Source organism: Mesoplodon mirus (assembly GCF_964341445.2).
Source record: "Mesoplodon mirus genome assembly, chromosome: 2".
Taxonomy (NCBI): Eukaryota; Metazoa; Chordata; class Mammalia; order Artiodactyla; family Ziphiidae; genus Mesoplodon; species Mesoplodon mirus.
The window spans coordinates 204880860-204899872 of NC_138977.1; the positions used below are offsets into that span (position 1 = coordinate 204880860).

Here is a 19013-nt window from a genome sequence, read left to right on the forward strand (position 1 = left end):
TTCCGTAGGTGTGTTCCCCTGATGTTTTGCCTGGGCAGGTCTCATTTGCATCCCCTGCCAGAACAATTTTTAAAATGGGAGAGGGGGGAGGGCCCCAGAAACATGCACAGTGAGGGGCAGAGAGTTGCTCTGGGGCCTTCTCAGCTGGGTTGGCAGCCAGGGCGCCTCCTGTGTTTTTACGAAAGGGGAGGTGAGCTGTGCTCAGAGGGCTGGGGGGACCTTCCTGGGGTCCACCTCCTGCCTCACACACTTCTTTCTGGGTGTTTCAAGTGGGTTGTCTTAATAAAGGCTTCCTTTCCTTTCTTCATTTTGCGCCCGCTCTTCCCTTTTAGATCATGAGTGACAAGTTTGTGACCTCCACAAGTGACCACTTTGTCGAGGGGCAGACGGTGGTTGCTAAGGTGACCAACGTGGACGAGGAGAAGCAGCGGATGCTGCTGTCGCTGCGGCTGTCGGACTGCAGTCTGGGGGACCTGGCCACCACCAGCCTCCTCCTGCTGAGCCAGTGCCTGGAGGAGCGGCAGGGCGTCCGTAGCCTCATGAGCAACCGAGGTGGGGGCAGGAGGGCGGAGGATGAGGGCCAGGGGTGGGGCGTGTGTGTCTTCAGTCTATTCCAATGAGTTGTTGGTCTTCCCCGACGTTAAAAAAAAATGGGTACACTTTTGTTAATGGGAGTAGGATCTCCATAAAGTGCACAAATCTATTAGAGTACAGCTCAGTAAACATTTATAAAGTGAACATCCCTGTTTAACTGTCATCCAGATTCAGGTAAAAGATCATTACTTGGTATCCCAGAAGTTCCCCTGGGGCTCCCTCCCAGTCCAGAATCAAAATTTCCCTGAGTTCTGTGAGCTCAGGTTTGCATTTGTTGTGAATCCATTCACTTCTTCACTTTTTGTTCCTTTAGTCATCAGATGTGTAGTGGATGATAAAATGGAACAGGGACCTGCTGGAAGACTTTGTGGGGGTTATTAATCTGACCCCACTAAGCTTTGAACCACTGTGTAGATTTGTTGGAACCCTGATGGGATTTGGGAATAAGAACCTTGAGAGAGTAGATTCCAAACAGAAAGAATGAAAATTCCGAAATCAAAGGAAAGCATGTGTTTCTGGCATTCGTTGGCTATTCCATGAATTACGGCCATGTGGGATGAGCAAGGGGCATAGGTCTCTGCCTGTACTGGGAATTTTCATGGATATCAGACATTTTTACCAAGAGCGATTTTGCCTTCGTAGTGGTTCCAATGTTCCATGTTGGAAATGTCCTCCATGTGTCACCGTATTTCCGGAGGAAAAGAATGGTGAATGTCATTTCATCTTGTTAATCCCTATTTCCTTTGGGTCTCTGGCAGACTCTGTGTTGATCCAGACGCTGGCTGAGATGACCCCAGGGATGGTCCTTGATCTAGAGGCGCAGGAGGTGTTGGGAGATGGCTCTGTACTGTTCAGTGAGGGCCCAGTGCCCGGCCTGGTCCTAAGAGCCAGCAAGTATCATCGGGCAGGTGAGTGCATCTCTCTCGCCCATCATGGTTTGTAGAGGAAACCACTTGCCCGTTGCTTCCTCTTCTGGGTACAGAATTTCCAAATACATAGATGAGCTGATCCAGCAGAAATTTTTGGCATGCTTATCTTGTGTAAATGCAAATCAAGACAGCAGCATACTAAAGAAGGTTTAGGTATGAATCTCTTTATTGTTGTATTTGGGTAAATCTAGATTTTTATATACCAGGTTGCATAAATCGACACAACCTGAATGTGAATTATGGGAGCTAGACCCTTGGCTTCCCTAGCGCCTATAAACCTAGGACATAGGTCCACTTTTCCTTTTTGTGCCTGTGGGCTGCAGGGCTGTTGGAGAGATGCTGTCTGCCTTCGCCCCTGCTCCAGGAGGGTGATCACATTGTGTTTGGTTCTGCACTGCAGGGCAGGAGGTGGAATCTGGGCAGAAAAAGAAGGTTGTGATCTTAAACGTTGATATGTTGAAGTTGGAAGTACATGTTTCCCTCTGCCACGATTTGGTGAATAGAAAAGCTAAAAAGGTAAGCTTGCTGATTGAAGACTTCCATTCCCATGGTTTCAAAGGTGTTACACACCCTTTCAACCCCACATGGTTCACAGATACCTGTAGACAGGGTGGCCGTGTGCCTGGATTTGTCTGGGTCATTCCCAGGTGTACCGCTCACCCTGGTGTGCTTGTTTTTTTTTTTTTTTTGGCCGAGCCATGAGGCTTGCAGGATCTTAGTTCCCCAACCAAGGATTGAACCCGGGCCCTGGCAGTGACCGCACCGAGTCCTAACCACTGGGCCTCCAGGGAATTCTTCCCTGGTGTGCTTGTTAGTTGCAGTGACTTTCACTGTGGTTCGGGCTGTAAATCACGTGGTCACCCTGATTAGGGCCAAGCAGGTGCTTGGATGAGCGAAGCGGGCCAGGTGTCTTGGGGGGTGGTGACAGTGGGACTCGACAGTAGGACTGACAGGCTGCGGAGTGCACGCACTGCCACCGAGGAGCAGAGACTACTCGGTCCCATCTCACTGTTGCCACATGAGAACATCTGCGTCTAGTGTTGGGAAGTCTTTGAATTTGAAGAGAAAGCAGAATGTGGATTTTTTATTTGAAATAAATGTAGGAAATGTTGAAACTATTTTTCTTTTTAAACATCCCGTGAACCAAACAAAACATGTCTGTGGGTAGTTCTGACCTCCAGGCTGCTCATCTAACACCCTCTTCTGTCCACTTTTGTGTGGGCAAAGAATGGGTTCAAGAGAAGTCTTAAAATGAGTGGTATTTTTCTCCGGATGACACGTATACTTCGTCATCGTCTAAAGTACTTATTAATCCCCTAATCACATAGGGTATGTTACAGAGAATTATATAGATGTAATCCTTAACCTCCAGTTGCTTATAATCTTAAGACTTTGAGAGACAAAGAGAAATAGAAAACAGTATTAACCCCTCACTAAGCTTTCTAGCAGGTCCCTGTCCCATTCTGTCATCCGAGAGAAGCTAGTGCATGTAAGGGCATGAGCACAAGTTGGATGTTGGAGAAAGACAGGCTACATGCCTTGCACACAATAAGCTCTCAGTAATGACTGTCTTTGTTGAGTGACTGAATAAATTGGGTGGAGAGCTGCAGGACTAAGAGAGGAGGAACCACAGTATCTTAAAGCTGGAGAACCATTGGAGGTCACTTGGCTGTGCATCAGAGTCACCTTTAAAGTTCTGCTTTCACTAGTTCCAGGATAGGATCTCGGAATCTGAATTCAAAACAGAGGCTAACTCCAGGTGATCCTGATGTGGCGCCTTGAGTGTGGTCACATCGCCTCAGTGTACAGGAGGGGAAAGCTGGGTCCAGGGAGTGGAGGCTAGTTTGTTACAGCTCAGATTAGCCTTGAGCCCCTGGACTCAGAGGACTTTCCCAGACCCGCCCTGCGCAGTGGGTGAGGAACAAGTCCTTGTGCTCTGTAAGAAGCAGGGATGGTGGGTTTTCTGTTTTCCAGCTGAAGAAAGGCAGTGAGCACCAGGCGATTGTGCAGCACTTGGAGGAGCCCTTTGCCCTTGCCTCCTTGGTAGAGACTGGCCAGCTAGCAGCTTTCTCCCTGACCTCTCACCTCAACGACACCTTCCGCTTTGATTCAGAGAAGTTGCAGGTGGGACAGGGTGTCTCCCTAACCCTCCAGACCACAGAACCGGGAGTGACGGGTCTTCTTTTGGCCGTTGAGGGGCCAGCTACTAAGAGGACCATGAGACAGACCCGGAAGGACTCTGAGACGGTCGACGAGGATGAGGAAGTAGATCCAGCTCTGGTTTTAGGGACTGTAAGGAAGCACACCCTGTCCATCGGGGACGTGGTCACAGGGACCGTCAAGTCCATTAAGCCCACCCATGTGGTTGTGACCCTGGAAGATGGCATCGTTGGCTGCATCCATGCCTCCCACATTCTAGATGATGTTCCAGTGGGCACATCTCCTACTGCCAAGCTGAAAGTTGGGAAGAAGGTCACTGCCCGAGTGATTGGCGGGAGAGACAAGAAGACATTCAAGTATGGAGGCTTTGGGGGAGGGACTGGCTTGGAGGGGAGATGGTGGTAATCGTGGGAGAAGGCATGGGAACTGAGGCAGTTTCCAAAAAGTTGTGCATACGTTAGATTTTCTTTTAGTTAACCAAAATATTCACCAAATAATCCTTTTGTATGTCTTTATTTTTTAATGGTGTATAATGTAGTGGATAAGAGCGTTGATTTAGAGTCAGATCTGGGGCGAATTCCAGATTTGCCACTTAAAATTATGCGACCAGGAGTTAAGTAGTCACTCAGCCCTCTGAGTTTTATTTTTCCTAATTTGTAAAGTGAGAGTAATGGTAGTGACCACCTTGCAGGGCCATTGCAAAGATTGGAAGAGAGAACACCTAACACTGAGTGTGCCTGGTGGGTTGTCTGACACATAGTTATTGCTCCATATATGTCAGCAGTTACTGTAATCCATCCTCCACAGCATACCTTAATTATACTCGTTTACTTTCAATCTAGTTACATTATGTTATTTCAGCAGAAGTCCTTGCTATAAGAAAACCAAAAAGAGAATTCAAAGTCTAGCCAATGATTTGCATATTAATTTCAGTAACCGTGGGATCTTCAGTAAGTCATTTGTTCTCTCTAGACCTCAATTTCCTTATTTTTAGAATGAAAGAGTTGGAAAATTCTTTTCAGGGTTTAATATGACAACCCTAAAAGATCAGATGAGCCAGTTCCTTAACATTTACTCAAAACGATGAGAATGGAAGCCCTCAGGCCTGGTATTACCAGTGGGCGGTGTGGCAGTGGAGTGGGCGGTTTTTTAAGCTCGGTTTGGTGGGCAGTTAGAAATTCTGGTCTCCCGATTATGGTGTTACAGAGAATAAGAGAAATGATTTGACATTATTTGTTTCTCCAGGTTTCTCCCAATAAGTCATCCCAGATTTATTCGAACCATCCCGGAGCTGAGTGTTCGGCCAAGGTGAGGGGAACTCCAGTGGTCTCATGGAAGGAGCGCTGGGCTTGGAGTCAGGAGCCTGAGTTCTAGGCTTGATTCAGCCAGGGTTGTGACTTACTTTGCCTCTCTCTGTCCAGGTTGTCTTTTTTTTCCTCCAGGAGGGATATTTGTCTGGTTCTCATACAGCTGGCTAGAGGGATTATATGAGAATTAATGTGAAAGCTGTATTCAGGGTTTAAGTATCAATTTAAAGGCTGATTGCAGTTCTGTTTGTTGGCATGTAACAAAAAGAAACATTTTTGCTCTCAACCTAATTTTCTAGAACGCAGTAATTCCCTAAATAAACACCACATAGCCAAGAACGCCTGTTCTTTGATAATAGACTACTGCTTGGTGACTGAAATCTTAGGTCATGTTCTGGTGGATTCTGCAGAGGGATGTTCCACGAGGGATTCTAGGTGGACTCGTGGAACTAGTAGTTCCGTGAAGTGGTGGATCCAGTTTGTCTGGGGCCACTCTTTCAGAGGATCTTAAGCATGTTGATCTGTGGGCCTATCTGCTTCTGCTTCCCCCATTTAAAAAAACCCAGCCTCTAGGAACTGATAGGCCATCAGTGAATGAAGCTAGATACACATGACCGTGCCAGTGCCTCTGCAGGGTCAGGCCCAGATCCGTACAGGCTGTAAGTCTCATGTGCCTAGGGTGTCATGGAAAGACCTCTTAAGCAGCTTTCCGAGGATAAGGTTTGGTTAGCATCCTGAAGGGATCAGAATAGAAGTGGAATAGTTCTGAGAAGGCTTGTGTCTGAGGTAGGGAAATATTCCTGGAACCTTGAAGTACCAGATGGTAACAGTGCTTACTTTGAAGGACGTGAAAGTAAGCCCTTTAGTTCCAGAATGATGAGATTTGGTGGATGCACACGTTCCTATTTGCTTAATCTGTGGTTTCCTTAGTTTTGTAGATTTGATTGTGTCCCTTTGTCGTGAAAACAGAGACCTCCTCATATTCGTTGTTTTAGTCTGCGGTGTCTTCACCTCTGAGGCTGGACGTCTTGTTTAATTAAGGGTTAAGGTCAAGTAGTTGACCCGGGCTAAGGGTAGGTATGTTAAATCAATGAATACTGCAAGGGGCGAGTCAGTGAGCACTGTGGGAAGACTTACTAACATCCTGAATGGTTCTTGACCCTCAGAGTCTGGAGCCTCTCGTGAACTATCACTGCTGTGCTGGTCCACCCTCCTGTCTGTGGAGACTGGTGTGAGCCGTAGCGGTGGTCCTTGGTAGTGGCAGTGCGGGCCAAGCCAGGAAATGAGTTCATTCCATAGAGGAGATGGAGGATGGAGAGTTATAACGACAGATAGACAGATGGACAGGTAAAAAACTCCAGCACATCTGCCACCTCCTCCACGCACCCGTGTTGTATTGTTAATTATTTTATGTTAAGGCCCCCGAGAAACTTAGTATAAACATAATACTATCGTTGCTATATTTCTCAAATGCTTTATGTTTTTTTTTGTTTGTTTGTTTGTTTTTTTTGCGGTACACTGGCCTCTCACCGCTGTGGCCTCTCCCGTTGCGGAGCACAGGCTCCAGACACGCAGGCTCAGCGGCCATGGCTCACGGGCCCAGCCGCTCTGCGGCATGTGGGATCTTCCCGGACCGGGGCATGAACTCGCGTCCCCTGCATCGGCAGGCAGACTCTCAACAATTGCGCCACCAGGGAAGCCCCAAATGCTTTATGTTTTAAAATACATGTTTTGAACTCAGGAGGAAAAACATTTATTTAATTGACGGTGTTGACTTACTTACGAAATGCCATCATATTTTCGTTCCCACTTGTATATGGAGCTCTTGTGCACAAAGAGAATGTCGTGTGTCTTCGAGTCGAGTTCAGGGTTGGTGAGGGACACTCGAGCTAGATGAAACGGTACCTGCTCGTTTACCCATTTGGAGGGGGGGAAGTTAAGAGAGCAGGGCAGTTCAGGAGTCATTACATGTATCTCTGGAGTTCCGGCTAGTCACTGAGTTTTCTCTTGCCATTAATGTAGTTGCGCCCACCTTTTTTTTTTTTTTTTTTTTAAGAGAGTCAGTTTAAAATCATTTTGGGAAAAGAAAAAAGATAACACATACTTGTTATGTGTGTTTGTGTTTTATATATTTTTTAAACTTAAGCAGACATCTATTTTCTCACAATTCTGGAGGCTTTCAGTCTGAGATGAAGGTATCAGCAGGGTTTGTTCTTCTGAGGCCTGTCTCCTTAGCTTGCAGGTGGCCATCTTCTCCAGTGTCTTCATATGGTCTTCTCTTTGTATTTATCTATGTTCTCATCTCCTCTTTTTTCAAAATTTTTTTATTGTGGTAAAAACATAACATAAAAAAAAGAAAAAATGTCATGAAGAACCTAGGGGTAAGACAGGAATAAAGACACAGACCTACTAGAGAAAGGACTTGAGGATATGGGGAGGGGGAAGGGTAAGCTGTGACAAAGCGAGAGAGAGGTGTGGACATATATACACTACCCAACGTAAGGCAGATAGCTAGTGGGAAGCAGCCGCATAGCACAGGGAGATCTGCTCGGTGCTTTGTGACCGCCTGGAGGGGTGGGATAGGGAGGGTGGGAGGGAGGGAGACGCAAGCGGGAAGAGATATGGGAACATATGTATATGTATAACTGATTCACTTTGTTATAAAGCAGAAACTAACACACCATTGCAAAGCAATTATATTCCAATAAAGATGTAAAAAAAATAATAACATAAATAACATAAATTTGCCCTCTTAACACTTTTTAGGTATACATTATGGTATTGTTCTATATGCATATTTTTATATAACAGATCTCTAAACTTTTTCATCTTGCATGACTGAAACTCTATAGCCATTCATTTCCCCCTGACTCCCCAGCCTCTCGCAACCATCATTCTACTTTCTGTTTCTTTGAGTTTGATTACTTCGATACCTCATATAAGTGGAGTCCTGCACAGTCCTTCTGTGACTGGCTTATTTCACTCAGCACAACATCCTCAGGGTTCATCCGTGTGGTAACATACAGCAAGATTTCCTTCTTTTTTAAGCTGAGTAATATTCCACTGTGTGTATATATGTTGTCTTTATCCATTCATCCATCAGTGGACATTTAGGTTGTTTCCACACCTTGGCTATTATGAATAGTGCTGCACTGAACATGGATATACAGATATCTCTTTGAGATCTTGTTTTTAATTCTTTTAGATACATACCCAGAAGTAAGAGTGCTGTATCATATGGTAGTTTTTTGAGGAACTTCCATACTGTTCTCCCTAAGTCCTACCAGCAGTGTGCAGGGATGGATTCCCTTTGCCCACATCCTAGCCAATGCTTGTTATTTTCTGTTTGATAATGGCCATCCTTACAGATGTGAGGTTAATATCTCGCTGTGGTTTTGATTTATATTTCCCTGTTAGTGATGTTGAGGACCTTTTCCTGTGCTTCCTGGGTGTTTGTATTATCTTCTTTGGAGAAGTGTCTGTTCCAGTTCTGTTTTTCAGTCAGGTTATTTATTTTTTTATTATTGAGTTGTAGCTTAATTTCTTACAAGGATACCGGTAGTGTTGGATTAAGTCCCACCCCAACGACCTCATTTTAACTTAATTGCCTCTTTAAATTCCGTGTCTCCAAACACAGTCACATTCTGAGGTATTGGAAGTCGGTGCTTCAACATAAGAATTCGGGGGGCTGGGTGAGACAATTCAGCTCATAACAGAGGCACTGCCGTATCAGCTATTGAGGAATAAATTTTTTTATCATAACTATACATATATATATTATATATATATGTATAAAGGCATTATAGATAATGAATGTAAATTATCTGTTAGAGTGCCAGGCACATGGATGTTCTGTGTGTGTTTTAAGAAATGACATTTTACAGATGTTCCCTTCTCAGGCTTCTCCCTTCACCCCCAGAGAATGAATTCTCCATTATTTGACATATATCCAGCTCTTGCTTTTATACTTTCGTTATATATACATACATACATATATATATATATATATATATATATATATATATATATATATACAAAAAATTATTTTGTATGGTTTTCAAATTTTACATAAATTGCATGCTGTGCTTAATATTCTGCAGCTTGTTTTCTTCACTCAAAATTTTGTTTTTGCGATCTCTCCATTTCGGGGCCTAGAGTTAAAACAGTAACCCATCCTGCGCCTGTGCCAAACTGTATATATTTTCAAGCTGATGGAGGACGTTTACGGTTGTTTCCACAATGCCACAGTGAACATCCTTGAACTCGTTCCATTGTGCGCCTGTGCAGGGATTTCTCTAGGGTGGAATTGCTGGGTGTGTTTCAGCTTTACTAGTGTATGAGTTTCCTGTGTTCCTATATTCACCAGTACTTGCTATTATATGTTACAGTTTTACCAGTATTACTTGTACCATTTTACTGATGAGTTGTTTTGTTTTAGAAATTTGAATTGGTAAGCTGGGCTGGTTGGAATGGTGGGAATTCTGTGCTTCCTTTGAAGTGATTTGTGGACTGATAACTTTCAGACCACATCTCCTTGTGGCTTTTCTGAGACGAAAAAGAGAATCAAGAAAGTGATAATGCCAAGGTAGCATAGGGGTCAGAGCGCTGGATTTGTGAATCAGGAACTCTGACTTCAACTCCTGGGTCTGTAGCATAAAATGAGTTTAATAATATCTGTCCTACTTGATTCACACATGAGAGTGTTGTCACATTCAGTGAGAGATTATTTGTGAACGCAGTTCTGCAAACTGTAAAGCAGTAGCTAAAGCATTGAAAGAAGGAAAATAGTTTTGTTTCCTATACTTATAAAGATTATTGTTGGCTACCTACTTTACAGCTTGTTCATACCTAGGTGAGTGAATTGGAAGGGATTAATTTTCACGCAGGTATTGTGAACATTCATTCCCCTTTAAGGAGAGAAATGGCCGGGGGGTGGTGCATGGTGGGTGTGTATGAGTTAGTGGAGTCCTGTAAAATCAATCCATGGCCACTCGAGGGAGATGGTTTCAAGCTAGAAGCTTATCCAGAGGTTGGTTTCCTCTTTCCCTTGCCTTTCTGCAACCAGTGAGCTGGAGAAGGATGGCCACACTGCTCTCAACACTCATTCTGTTGGCCCCTTGGAGAAGATTAAACAGTACCAGGCTGGTCAGACTGTCACTTGCTTCTTGAAGAAGGTGAGTAGTGCACGCCCTGCAATGTGATGCTGTCCCTCTTACAGAAGAAAACGGGGAGAAACTGACAATGACCATTTGCACTAGGCTTTGCTTCTGTGTTTGCTGCCATGCTGGTTTGTAGAAGACAGTAGAAGGTCTCTGCTCCTAGAAAACTTCTGGTCTAATCAAGGAGTTAAATCTATGGCCTACAAAACAGCTAGCAAGCAACTCACACTTCTACATATTTATAGATTAATTGTACAAAATGGCAAGAAAAATACATCATAGAGCAAGATTTTAAATCCGGTTCTTTATTTTATCTTAAATAATGTAAAATTCAAATTTCAGTGTCCACAAATAAAGTTTTATCAGAAGACACACACACACACACACAAATATTTTAAATAAAAATAAGAATGTTTTATTTAAAATAAAATGTTGGATCTTAGATTCTTGCCTTTTATAAAGTTCGGTAACAGTGCAAAACCATATGTAGTTGGGTGCCAGATTATGTGTTCTAACCCCAAGTGGAACAGGAGTTGAGTAAAGGGAAGAGATCAGTGAGAACTATACCAGTTGGAATACATCAGAGAGAGGGTTGGTCTGAGCTTGACCCTGAAGGATAATTCCTCTTCATTGCTGCCAGATTCTTCCTCCATGAGCATGTATCTGAGTATGTCTGTGGTGCTTGATCCTTTTAGTTACCTGTTGTCTGTAGACATTCATAAACCCGAGATGCCTTAGAGTGGTGTTTAAGCCCTTCATAATCTGGCTTTATGAATCTGGTATACCAGTCATGCTGAAAACCTCCTCTATTTTTTTCCCTTCTTGCCTTTATTTCTACACTGGGGGTACTGTCTATTCTTATTGCCTACAACCCTTCAAGGTCCAGCACAGATAACCCTCCCTTCTTACTAGTTCTCCTACAGGGTCCCATAACATGCTGTGCTCTTCCTTGTTGCTTGCTCCTGCATACTCATTTGACTTACCCTCTGCAGACTGTAATCTCTTTGAAGGCAGGGCCTGGCTTTTACTTACCCCTCTCATGCCATATACACAGTGGCTGCTTGATACATGTTTTGTTGAGTTGACCTGAAAATTGGGTTGTGTATTTAGGGCAGAACACCGTGTCAATAGCAAAATCTAAATTGATTTAGAAATAAGATGTTAGTCCCTGAAGATGGTTAACAGTCACTGGGCACAACTGAGTTTGGGGGAGGCGACAGAGGTCAGTGGGACTGGTCCTACTGCTTGAGGATATCTCTGAGGCCTTTTTTGCCTCCTAATCAGCTGAGGCACCAGAAGAGATGCATGTTCTGCTGGGCTGGCAAAGGCTCTGAGCTAGACTCTGAGTGAAGCCTGCGAGAAGTGGAGGTTGGACAGGGGCATTGGGACGTAGGGGTGCATTCCTGTTCCTTGGGACAATGTAGGCTTTGGGCCCTTTGAGCCCTGTGATTTTAGGAGAGTCTGTTTTAGTGAAGGGAAGAGAAGAGACGCTTGTATCTGCCCATTCCATTTCTCCTCCTGTTTTTTTTTTTTTCCTCCAGTACAACGTGGTTAAGAAATGGCTTGAGGTGGACATCGCTCCAGACATCCGGGGGAGAATTCCCTTACTGCTCACTTCTCTTAGCTTCAAGGTCAGTGTGCCTGAGATCCCTGGAGAGGAAACCCCAGCTCCCTGAGCTCAACTTAGTGTCTGGTGTGTGCTCGCAGTGGGTACAGGGAACCGTACCGTGGGAGATACTTACCGTGCAGACTTAAATGCTGTGGTTTTGGATAAATGACAGGCCTTTCCTCAAACATCAGAAGAATTTTCTTGCCCTTCCAGGTTCTGAAACATCCAGATAAGAAGTTCCGGATTGGCCAGGCCCTGAAGGCCACCGTGGTCGGCCCAGATTCCTCCAAGGCCTTCTTGTGTCTTTCACTCATAGGTGTGGTGATGAAATGAGACCTGGTCAGGGAAGGGAGGGGGTGGAAGGGAGCGGGAAGAGGTCTTCAGTCACTGCCCAGGTTGAAGGATGCTGTGGGTTTCGGAGTCCTTAGAAAGCCTAGCCTGGTGGCTATGTCCTTGGAACAGTTTTTCTCTCGGGGCTTTGCTCTGTGGCCTGTGTCTGAGTCACCTTGACCTACACAGTTGTTTTTCTTAGGTTTCTCAGAAAGGTTTGTCCACCACATGGCCCTCGCATTCTTGACCACATGGCATGGTGATCCGGGTCTGATCATGTGGTGTGATCATTCAGGTCCACTCAGCCTAGACAGCCCGAGTCTGGACACCTCCACCTCCCCTGGACTCTGGTTGGCCAGTGCCTGGGCTTCTTTCTTGGCTCATTTCCTCTTCCCTGAATCTGGTTCATTCTCCTGCCAGGTCCTCACAAGCTCAAGAAAGGCGAAGTGGCCATGGGCCGCGTGGTGAAGGTGCTTCCAAAGGAGGGACTGACCGTCTCCTTCCCCTTCGGGAAGATCGGAAGAGTCAGTATATTTCACTTGAGTGACTCCTACTCAGAGACGCCCCTGGAAAACTTTACCCCACAGAAGATTGTCAGGTAGGCTGAGTTCTCTTCCTCTTTTCAGCTCTCTGTGGGATTGGTGGGGGTTTTTTTGTTTTTGTTTTTCTTTTAATTATAGATGTGTGATTTTGTACCAGAAAAAAATAGTATATAAAATGGAAAATGAAAATTGCTGTTGCTCCTCTCTTTCTCCACCACTTTTTGCCATTAGATACTTTGATCTCTATCTTTCAAGACTCTAACATATATAGGTATAATTTGCCTGTATGTAATAGTAGAATTTCATTTTATGTGCTATTCTGCAACTTGCTTTTTTCTCACGGCAGTTTATCATACACTTTTTCTTTCCTGTGCTAGTATATTAAAATCAGCCTTGTTCTTTTACCTTATTTTTAACATTTTTTTTAGTATTGCATGATATGTTTTTTTAAAAATCACAGTTTATTTAAACAATTCTGTTGATGGACAATAATGTTGAAGTGAATATCGTTTGCACATATGTTTGTATACTAGTGAAAGTATAACTGTGAAATAAATTCCTAGGAGTAAAATTGACGGGTCAAACAATGTTATACATTTTGCCAAAGTGCCTTCCAAAAGGACTTTGCTAATTTTTATCTCAATTAACAGTAAATATGACTGTTCATTCCTCACACCCCTGTCAGCACTGGATATTCTTAATTTTTAATCTTTGCCATTGAATAGGCTGAAATTGATCTTGCATTTTAATTTGAATTTCTCTTACTGGTCATTTTTCATGTTTATTGGCTGTTTACATTTGTTCTGTGCTTTGCTTGGCCAAGTTGCTTCCTCATTTTACTATTGAACCATTCATCTTTTTAATTAAAAAAAAATTGATCTGTATGTGTTCTCTGCAAGAGGATAGCAGTAACCTTTTGCAGTTGGGGGGTGCTTTATGAACTATTTTGGATGCACAAAAATGAACCTACCTCAGAGTTTTAAAACCATTTTATAGCCTGAATAAACTAGCATGGAGAGGGATATTTCAGCCTTGTACAATACAGACTTGTCTGACAACCACAGCTATCCAACAGTGGAGCAGACACCTTCAGGAGGCAGAGACTGGAAAGTAGTAATTGTCCTCCCATCTCGAGTGTCCCAGCCACCAGCACCTGCATAAATTCTCAACCACTTGTCAGGGCTAAACAGCACAAAATTCCCAGGGCCTAGGAGAAGAAAAAGAATGAGTCAGAGGGAAATCCAAGATCATCTCTGCTTTGCTTATTTAGGCTTACAAAATACAGGTGTGATTTTTTTTTTTAGCAAAATATTTTTAAAAAATAACATTATTGGGCTTCCCTGGTGACGCAGTGGTTGAGAATCTGCCTGCTAATGCAGGGGACACGGGTTCGAGCCCTGGTCTGGGAGGATCCCACATGCCGCAGAGCAACTAGGCCCATGAGCCGCAACTACTGAGCCTGCGCGTCTGGAGCCTGTGCTCCGCCACAAGAGAGGCCGCGATAGTGAGAGGCCCGCGCACCGCGATGAAGAGTGGCCCCCGCTCGCCGCAACTAGAGAAAGCCCTCGCACAGAAACAAAGACCCAACAGAGCATAAATAAATAAATTAATTAATAAACTCCTACCCCCAACATCTTAATAAATAAATAAATAAATAACATTATTGTAGTTAAATGTATGAGTAGCATTCAGTTGTAATTCCTTCATCTGTCAATGTGAATAATAAGTTAAATGCCTAAAGACAGATGATCCCTTCAGGTCCTTTCCTGCTTTAAGGGCTGTGATTCCCTGGTAGAAAAGGCACGTGCCTGTCATGGGAGAATTTGGACTACATTGTTGCTGAGATCCTTTCTACTGATGAGATTCTCTACCTTGCATGGTGGTATAAATGACACCACCATTGCGTGGTGGGTTTGGAAACCCCCCCCCCCAAAGAGTAAATCCTGTTTCCCTCCCAGAAACCTCCCCTGCTCAGGCCTCCCTCATGGGCTCCTCTGACCCGCTGCTCTGAGTCGGCAGTGGTACCAGGCTGTCCCCTGTCATGGTTTCCTGTGCCGAGCCTGTCTCTCCACGAGACCAGACCCTCCCAGCCCGCGATGCAGGGCTGGTCTCACCTCCTAAGTAATCACCGCGTGGCCCTGTGCGCCTTCCAGAGGGCTTGCATGTATCCTCTTGTTTCCTCCTCCCAGCACCGTTCTTGGGTGAGGAGAGAAAGTAGCGGTATTTTTACTTGACGAACTAGTAAACTGAGGCCTAGAGAGGGGACTTGTCCCGAGTCCCTCAGCAGGCTGTCAGCAGGACAAACAGAGCCCTCGCTTGCCTGTTGCTCAGCCTTGTGGAGAGGAAGCCGAGGCCCTCTCCCGTCTCCTGAGGTACTGGCTGGCGTCAGCGTTTCCTTCTCTTTTGCTCTCACTCCAGGTGTTATGTGCTGTCCACTACAGGCCCTGTATTGACTTTGTCACTGCGATCATCCAGGTGAGTGTCTGTGTTGTTGGGGGAAGAATTGGGGGAGAACTCCCCACCCCCGGCCCCAGAGGACTGAGGAGAGGCTGTGTGGATCTGACACAGAGCTTTGGGCCTCCCAGCTTGCTTCTCTGCTCACCCCCTTTATGCCCGGCCCCGTTTTTTATCCAGAAAAGCTGAGGCCCCCAGGGCTCCATGGTAGGGACAAGTGTGCCGTGAAGTGGATTGGCCTGAAGTCACGGTTCGAAATGGATGTATGAGGTTTAACCTCCCTCGGGCTTGCTCAGCCTCTCCCTGTTACTCTTAAAGCCGTCCCCAGCTGCCAGGAGTTCAGGAGAGGGTAGGGCTGGGCTCTGATGGTGATATCCTACTGACAGATCCAGAGTCGTATTCTTGCAAAGTGTGATTATCACAGGAGATTTTGGGGGTCAGGGTCGGGAAATGGGGTCAGAGGTAAATGTGTAGTAAACCTTTTATTCCTTTAGGACGAACCCGGAGACGAAAAGCAAAATAACAGATCCTGAGATTAACTCCATCCAGGATATTGAGGAAGGGCAGCTCCTGAGGGGCTACGTGAAGTCCGTCCAGCCGTCCGGTGTGCTCTTAGGGTGAGTGAGGCGGAGCCCGGGGGTGTGGACCAGCCCCGAGCATTCTCCTGGGGCCTGTCTTGATTGGCCTGCTGCTGCCCCCGGTCACCATCTCTGGAGGGAACATGAAGGAAGGAGAGTCTGTGTTCCCACCAGTGTTTTAAATTCCAAGTCTTTTTATACTTTCAAAAAAAGTTTTGAATTACTCTTGTTTGGTGTTTTTGACAAAGAATGTGGCATGTCCATGGTCATGATTTGTAAATGTTCCATGAACCCCCAGATGCTACAGCCTTCCCTGCTGTAATTATGTTTCCTCATTTTCTTCTGGTCTTTCTAGCAGCTTGTGAGTGCTTTGGGATGCTCTGATATGGGGTAAAGAGTGTTTTTCAATTATGTCTTCATTACGCTCGATGATTTTTCCAGTTTACAAAGCCCTCTTTATTTTGTTGAGCGCCAGGAACCTTATGTCTGTCCTCAATCCTCTTCACAACTTGAGTCTCTGGGAGAGAGGAGGCATTAGGCTTGGCTGGGGACTCTGTTGCTGTGTTTCTGACCACAGGACCCTTGTCTCTCTCTCCTGTCAGCCTTGGCCCCTCAGTTACAGGTTTGGCCCGATACCCACATGTCTCCCAGTACAGCCTGTCCAAGGATGCCCCTTCTGACAGGTATCTCCCCGAGGGCAAGCTGCTCACAGCCAAGGTCCTAAGGTAGGTGTTCTTCTCTCTTTCTCACCTCTTTCTCTGGGAACGCTGGGTGGAGATGGAGAGGTGAACTATAAACATGATGGCTTAGGCAATGGTAAGTAACGATGAATGAGCTCCCTTTGTGTGGAGCCTTCTACCTCAGCTCCTAAAGGCAATTGTGGAGACTTTCCTCTGCACAGGCACCCGTCTTTGGGGACGGAGAAAGGGATAGCACAGCTGCCCTCTGTATTTTTCTACCAAGCAATTGTGCAGATCATTCCTGAGATCACTGCACGGATTCCAAGGCAGGTGGGGGCAGGCCCAGACACTGCCTGCCGCTCGCTGTGACCATTGCGCTCCTTATGCTGTCCCCATGGTCCGCTCGTCTGGTCTCCCTGTTGTAGCCTGAACCGCCGGGAGAACCTGGTAGAGCTGTCAATCCCCGCCGACGACACTGGAAAGCCGGACGTGTTTTCTGCCTCCCTGGGACTGCCACTTCCGAAGCAAGAGGGGAGGGAAACAGAGGCAGAGGAGAGAGACCACAAAGGAGAAGAAGAGAAGGAGGAGAGGAAGAATCAGAAACAGAAAGAGAAGAGGATTGGGAAGGGGCAGGAGGGGGCACAGCTGCCCAGCAAGGAGAAGAAAGAGCCCCGGAAGCCCCAGGCGAAGAAGCTGGGCAAGCGGCCGCGCCCGGAGTCTGGCATTGAGCAGGTAGGGCCCTCAGGGAGGATGGCCTCCTTCACAGGAAAAGGAGAGCCTTCCAGAGTCCACCCGGCAGCCGCTTTGCCTCAGCCTCGCGGACCCCCGAGAGAGGCTGAGTTTGGGTGGGGAGAGGGTACCGCTCGGGACCGCGGAGGGCGCTCGGGGCGAGAAGAAGCCAGGCTCAGCGTCGTCCCCGCCTGTCATGCCAGGAAAGCGGGAGCAAGAGGCAGAGGAGAGCTGCCCCGTCCGAGGAGGACGACAGCGGTGTGGAAGTGTACTACCGGGAAGGAGAAGAGGACGTGGAGGAGATGGATGTGCGGCCCCAGGTGAGTGCGGCGCCGGATGTGGGGGAAGGGCCGCCCCAGGAGGGAGTCCCTGCTCCCCTGCCTGAGGGCTGGGCTGTCCTCAGCACCACCCTCCTGTCTTCATTTTCTGTAAAATGTGAGGAGGTGGGGTGCCTAGTTTCCTCAGTTGGTCATCAGCTCCTGAGAACAGGGCCGCTGCTTCACCTGCTGAGTGGGCTGTGAAAGTCAGTTCTAGTCGATGTTTAGTAGCTGGAGCGGAATTGAATTAGTGGGGGTGGGGGGGACGGGCAAAGGAAAGGAGGCTTGTCCGTCTGAGCCTGTGTCCTGCTCTGAGAAATGAGGACAGCGCTACTGGGACTGAGGGCAGGTGTGGAAGGGCTTCCCAGACTTCAGGTGTCGCATCCCTGCCATCCTCGGAACATCTGTCATACCTCTGTCCTAGCTCTACTGCTGTTTTATGCCTGCACGTTTATATGTGTTTGCCTATGTGGCTTTTTAAAAATATTACTTAAATCTACTTATTTACAAAGGAAGCTTTCATGTCACTCCTAAAAGTGTCCCCAGTGCACCGGGGCCTAGCCTGGCCGTTGGAGGAGAGAAAAGGTCTCTGGGCACTGTGGGAGTCCCTGCTCCTCCGGGTGGAAAGGGGCTGTGGAACAGGGGCAGCCTGGGCTCAGTGCTTTTTTCACATGCACCTGTGATCCTCCAGGAGAAGCAGACCAGGCCGGCAGAAGCACCCCGGCTGCAGCTGTCTTCCGGCTTCGCTTGGGATGTGGAGCTGGACACTCTGACCCCGGCCTTGCCACCTCGCGAAGAGAGCTCCGACAGCGAGGAGGACGAGAAGACAGAGCAGGCCACGGTGCCGTATTTTCCAGGGCTTCGTCCTTTCTGCAGGGACCCTTGGCGCTGCTCTCCCGTGCTCTGTCCTACCCTGGGTGTCTCTTCCGAGGGGTGGGGCCATCTCAGGCTGGGAGTATTTGCGGAGCTCGGGGGCTGCCCTGTCGGCTCCTGACTTCCACCACAGACTTCCCCAGGGCTGAGCAGCAGATTGCTCACTTGGTGTTTTGCCTTCCACAGCAGAAGAAGAAAAGCAAGAAGGAAAGGGAGCTGGAGAAGCAGAAGGCAGAGAAAGAGCTGTCCCGCATCGAGGAGGCACTGATGGATCCTGGGCGGCAGCCGGAGTCGGCAGATGACTTCGACCGGCTCATGCTGAGCTCCCCCAACAGCTCCATCCTGTGGCTGCAGTACATGGCCTTCCACCTGCAGGCCACGGAGATCGAGAAGGCCCGGGCCGTGGCCGAGAGGGCGCTCAAGACCATCTCCTTCAGGTCTCGGCTACGCCCTCCTGCCTTGGGGCCCTGTCTTTCTCCAGGGGGGGCTGTGTCTCCTCGGCAGGCTGGCGGCAGTTTGGGTGGCTGCCACCGGGCGCCCGTGGGTTCACGGGCTTTCAGAGATGTGCCGTCTGTGAAATAGATCTGCTCATTTATATTTTATAGTCCTCTTCACCGAGATAGCCAAGGGTAACATTTACACGAGGCATGGGCCCTCAGTTAGGTGCCCCACTCGGAGCAGAAGTACAAGAGGGAAAACACCTCTCCACATCCCTGGGCAAAAACGCTGTCGGTGACCATGTTCCAGGCCGA

At 47.0% G+C, this 19013-nt stretch overlaps 1 protein-coding gene across 2 annotated transcripts in view; it reads left to right on the top strand.

Annotated features, from left to right (window-relative positions):
• Positions 1-19013, top strand: part of PDCD11 (programmed cell death 11) — a 42668-nt gene that overhangs the window by 20666 nt on the left and 2989 nt on the right. The window contains exons 17-32 of one of the 2 annotated variants that reach the window (XM_082611365.1): positions 333-552; positions 1353-1502; positions 1924-2039; positions 3498-4039; positions 4929-4991; positions 10056-10164; positions 11691-11780; positions 11972-12074; positions 12509-12686; positions 15049-15105; positions 15579-15701; positions 16265-16387; positions 16768-17074; positions 17275-17391; positions 18080-18229; positions 18448-18698. In XM_082611365.1, the coding sequence (XP_082467491.1) occupies positions 333-552; positions 1353-1502; positions 1924-2039; positions 3498-4039; positions 4929-4991; positions 10056-10164; positions 11691-11780; positions 11972-12074; positions 12509-12686; positions 15049-15105; positions 15579-15701; positions 16265-16387; positions 16768-17074; positions 17275-17391; positions 18080-18229; positions 18448-18698 (2699 nt within the window). The remainder of the gene's footprint in view (positions 1-332; positions 553-1352; positions 1503-1923; positions 2040-3497; positions 4040-4928; positions 4992-10055; positions 10165-11690; positions 11781-11971; positions 12075-12508; positions 12687-15048; positions 15106-15578; positions 15702-16264; positions 16388-16767; positions 17075-17274; positions 17392-18079; positions 18230-18447; positions 18699-19013) is intronic. The other variant, XM_082611366.1, reaches the window with a different exon arrangement.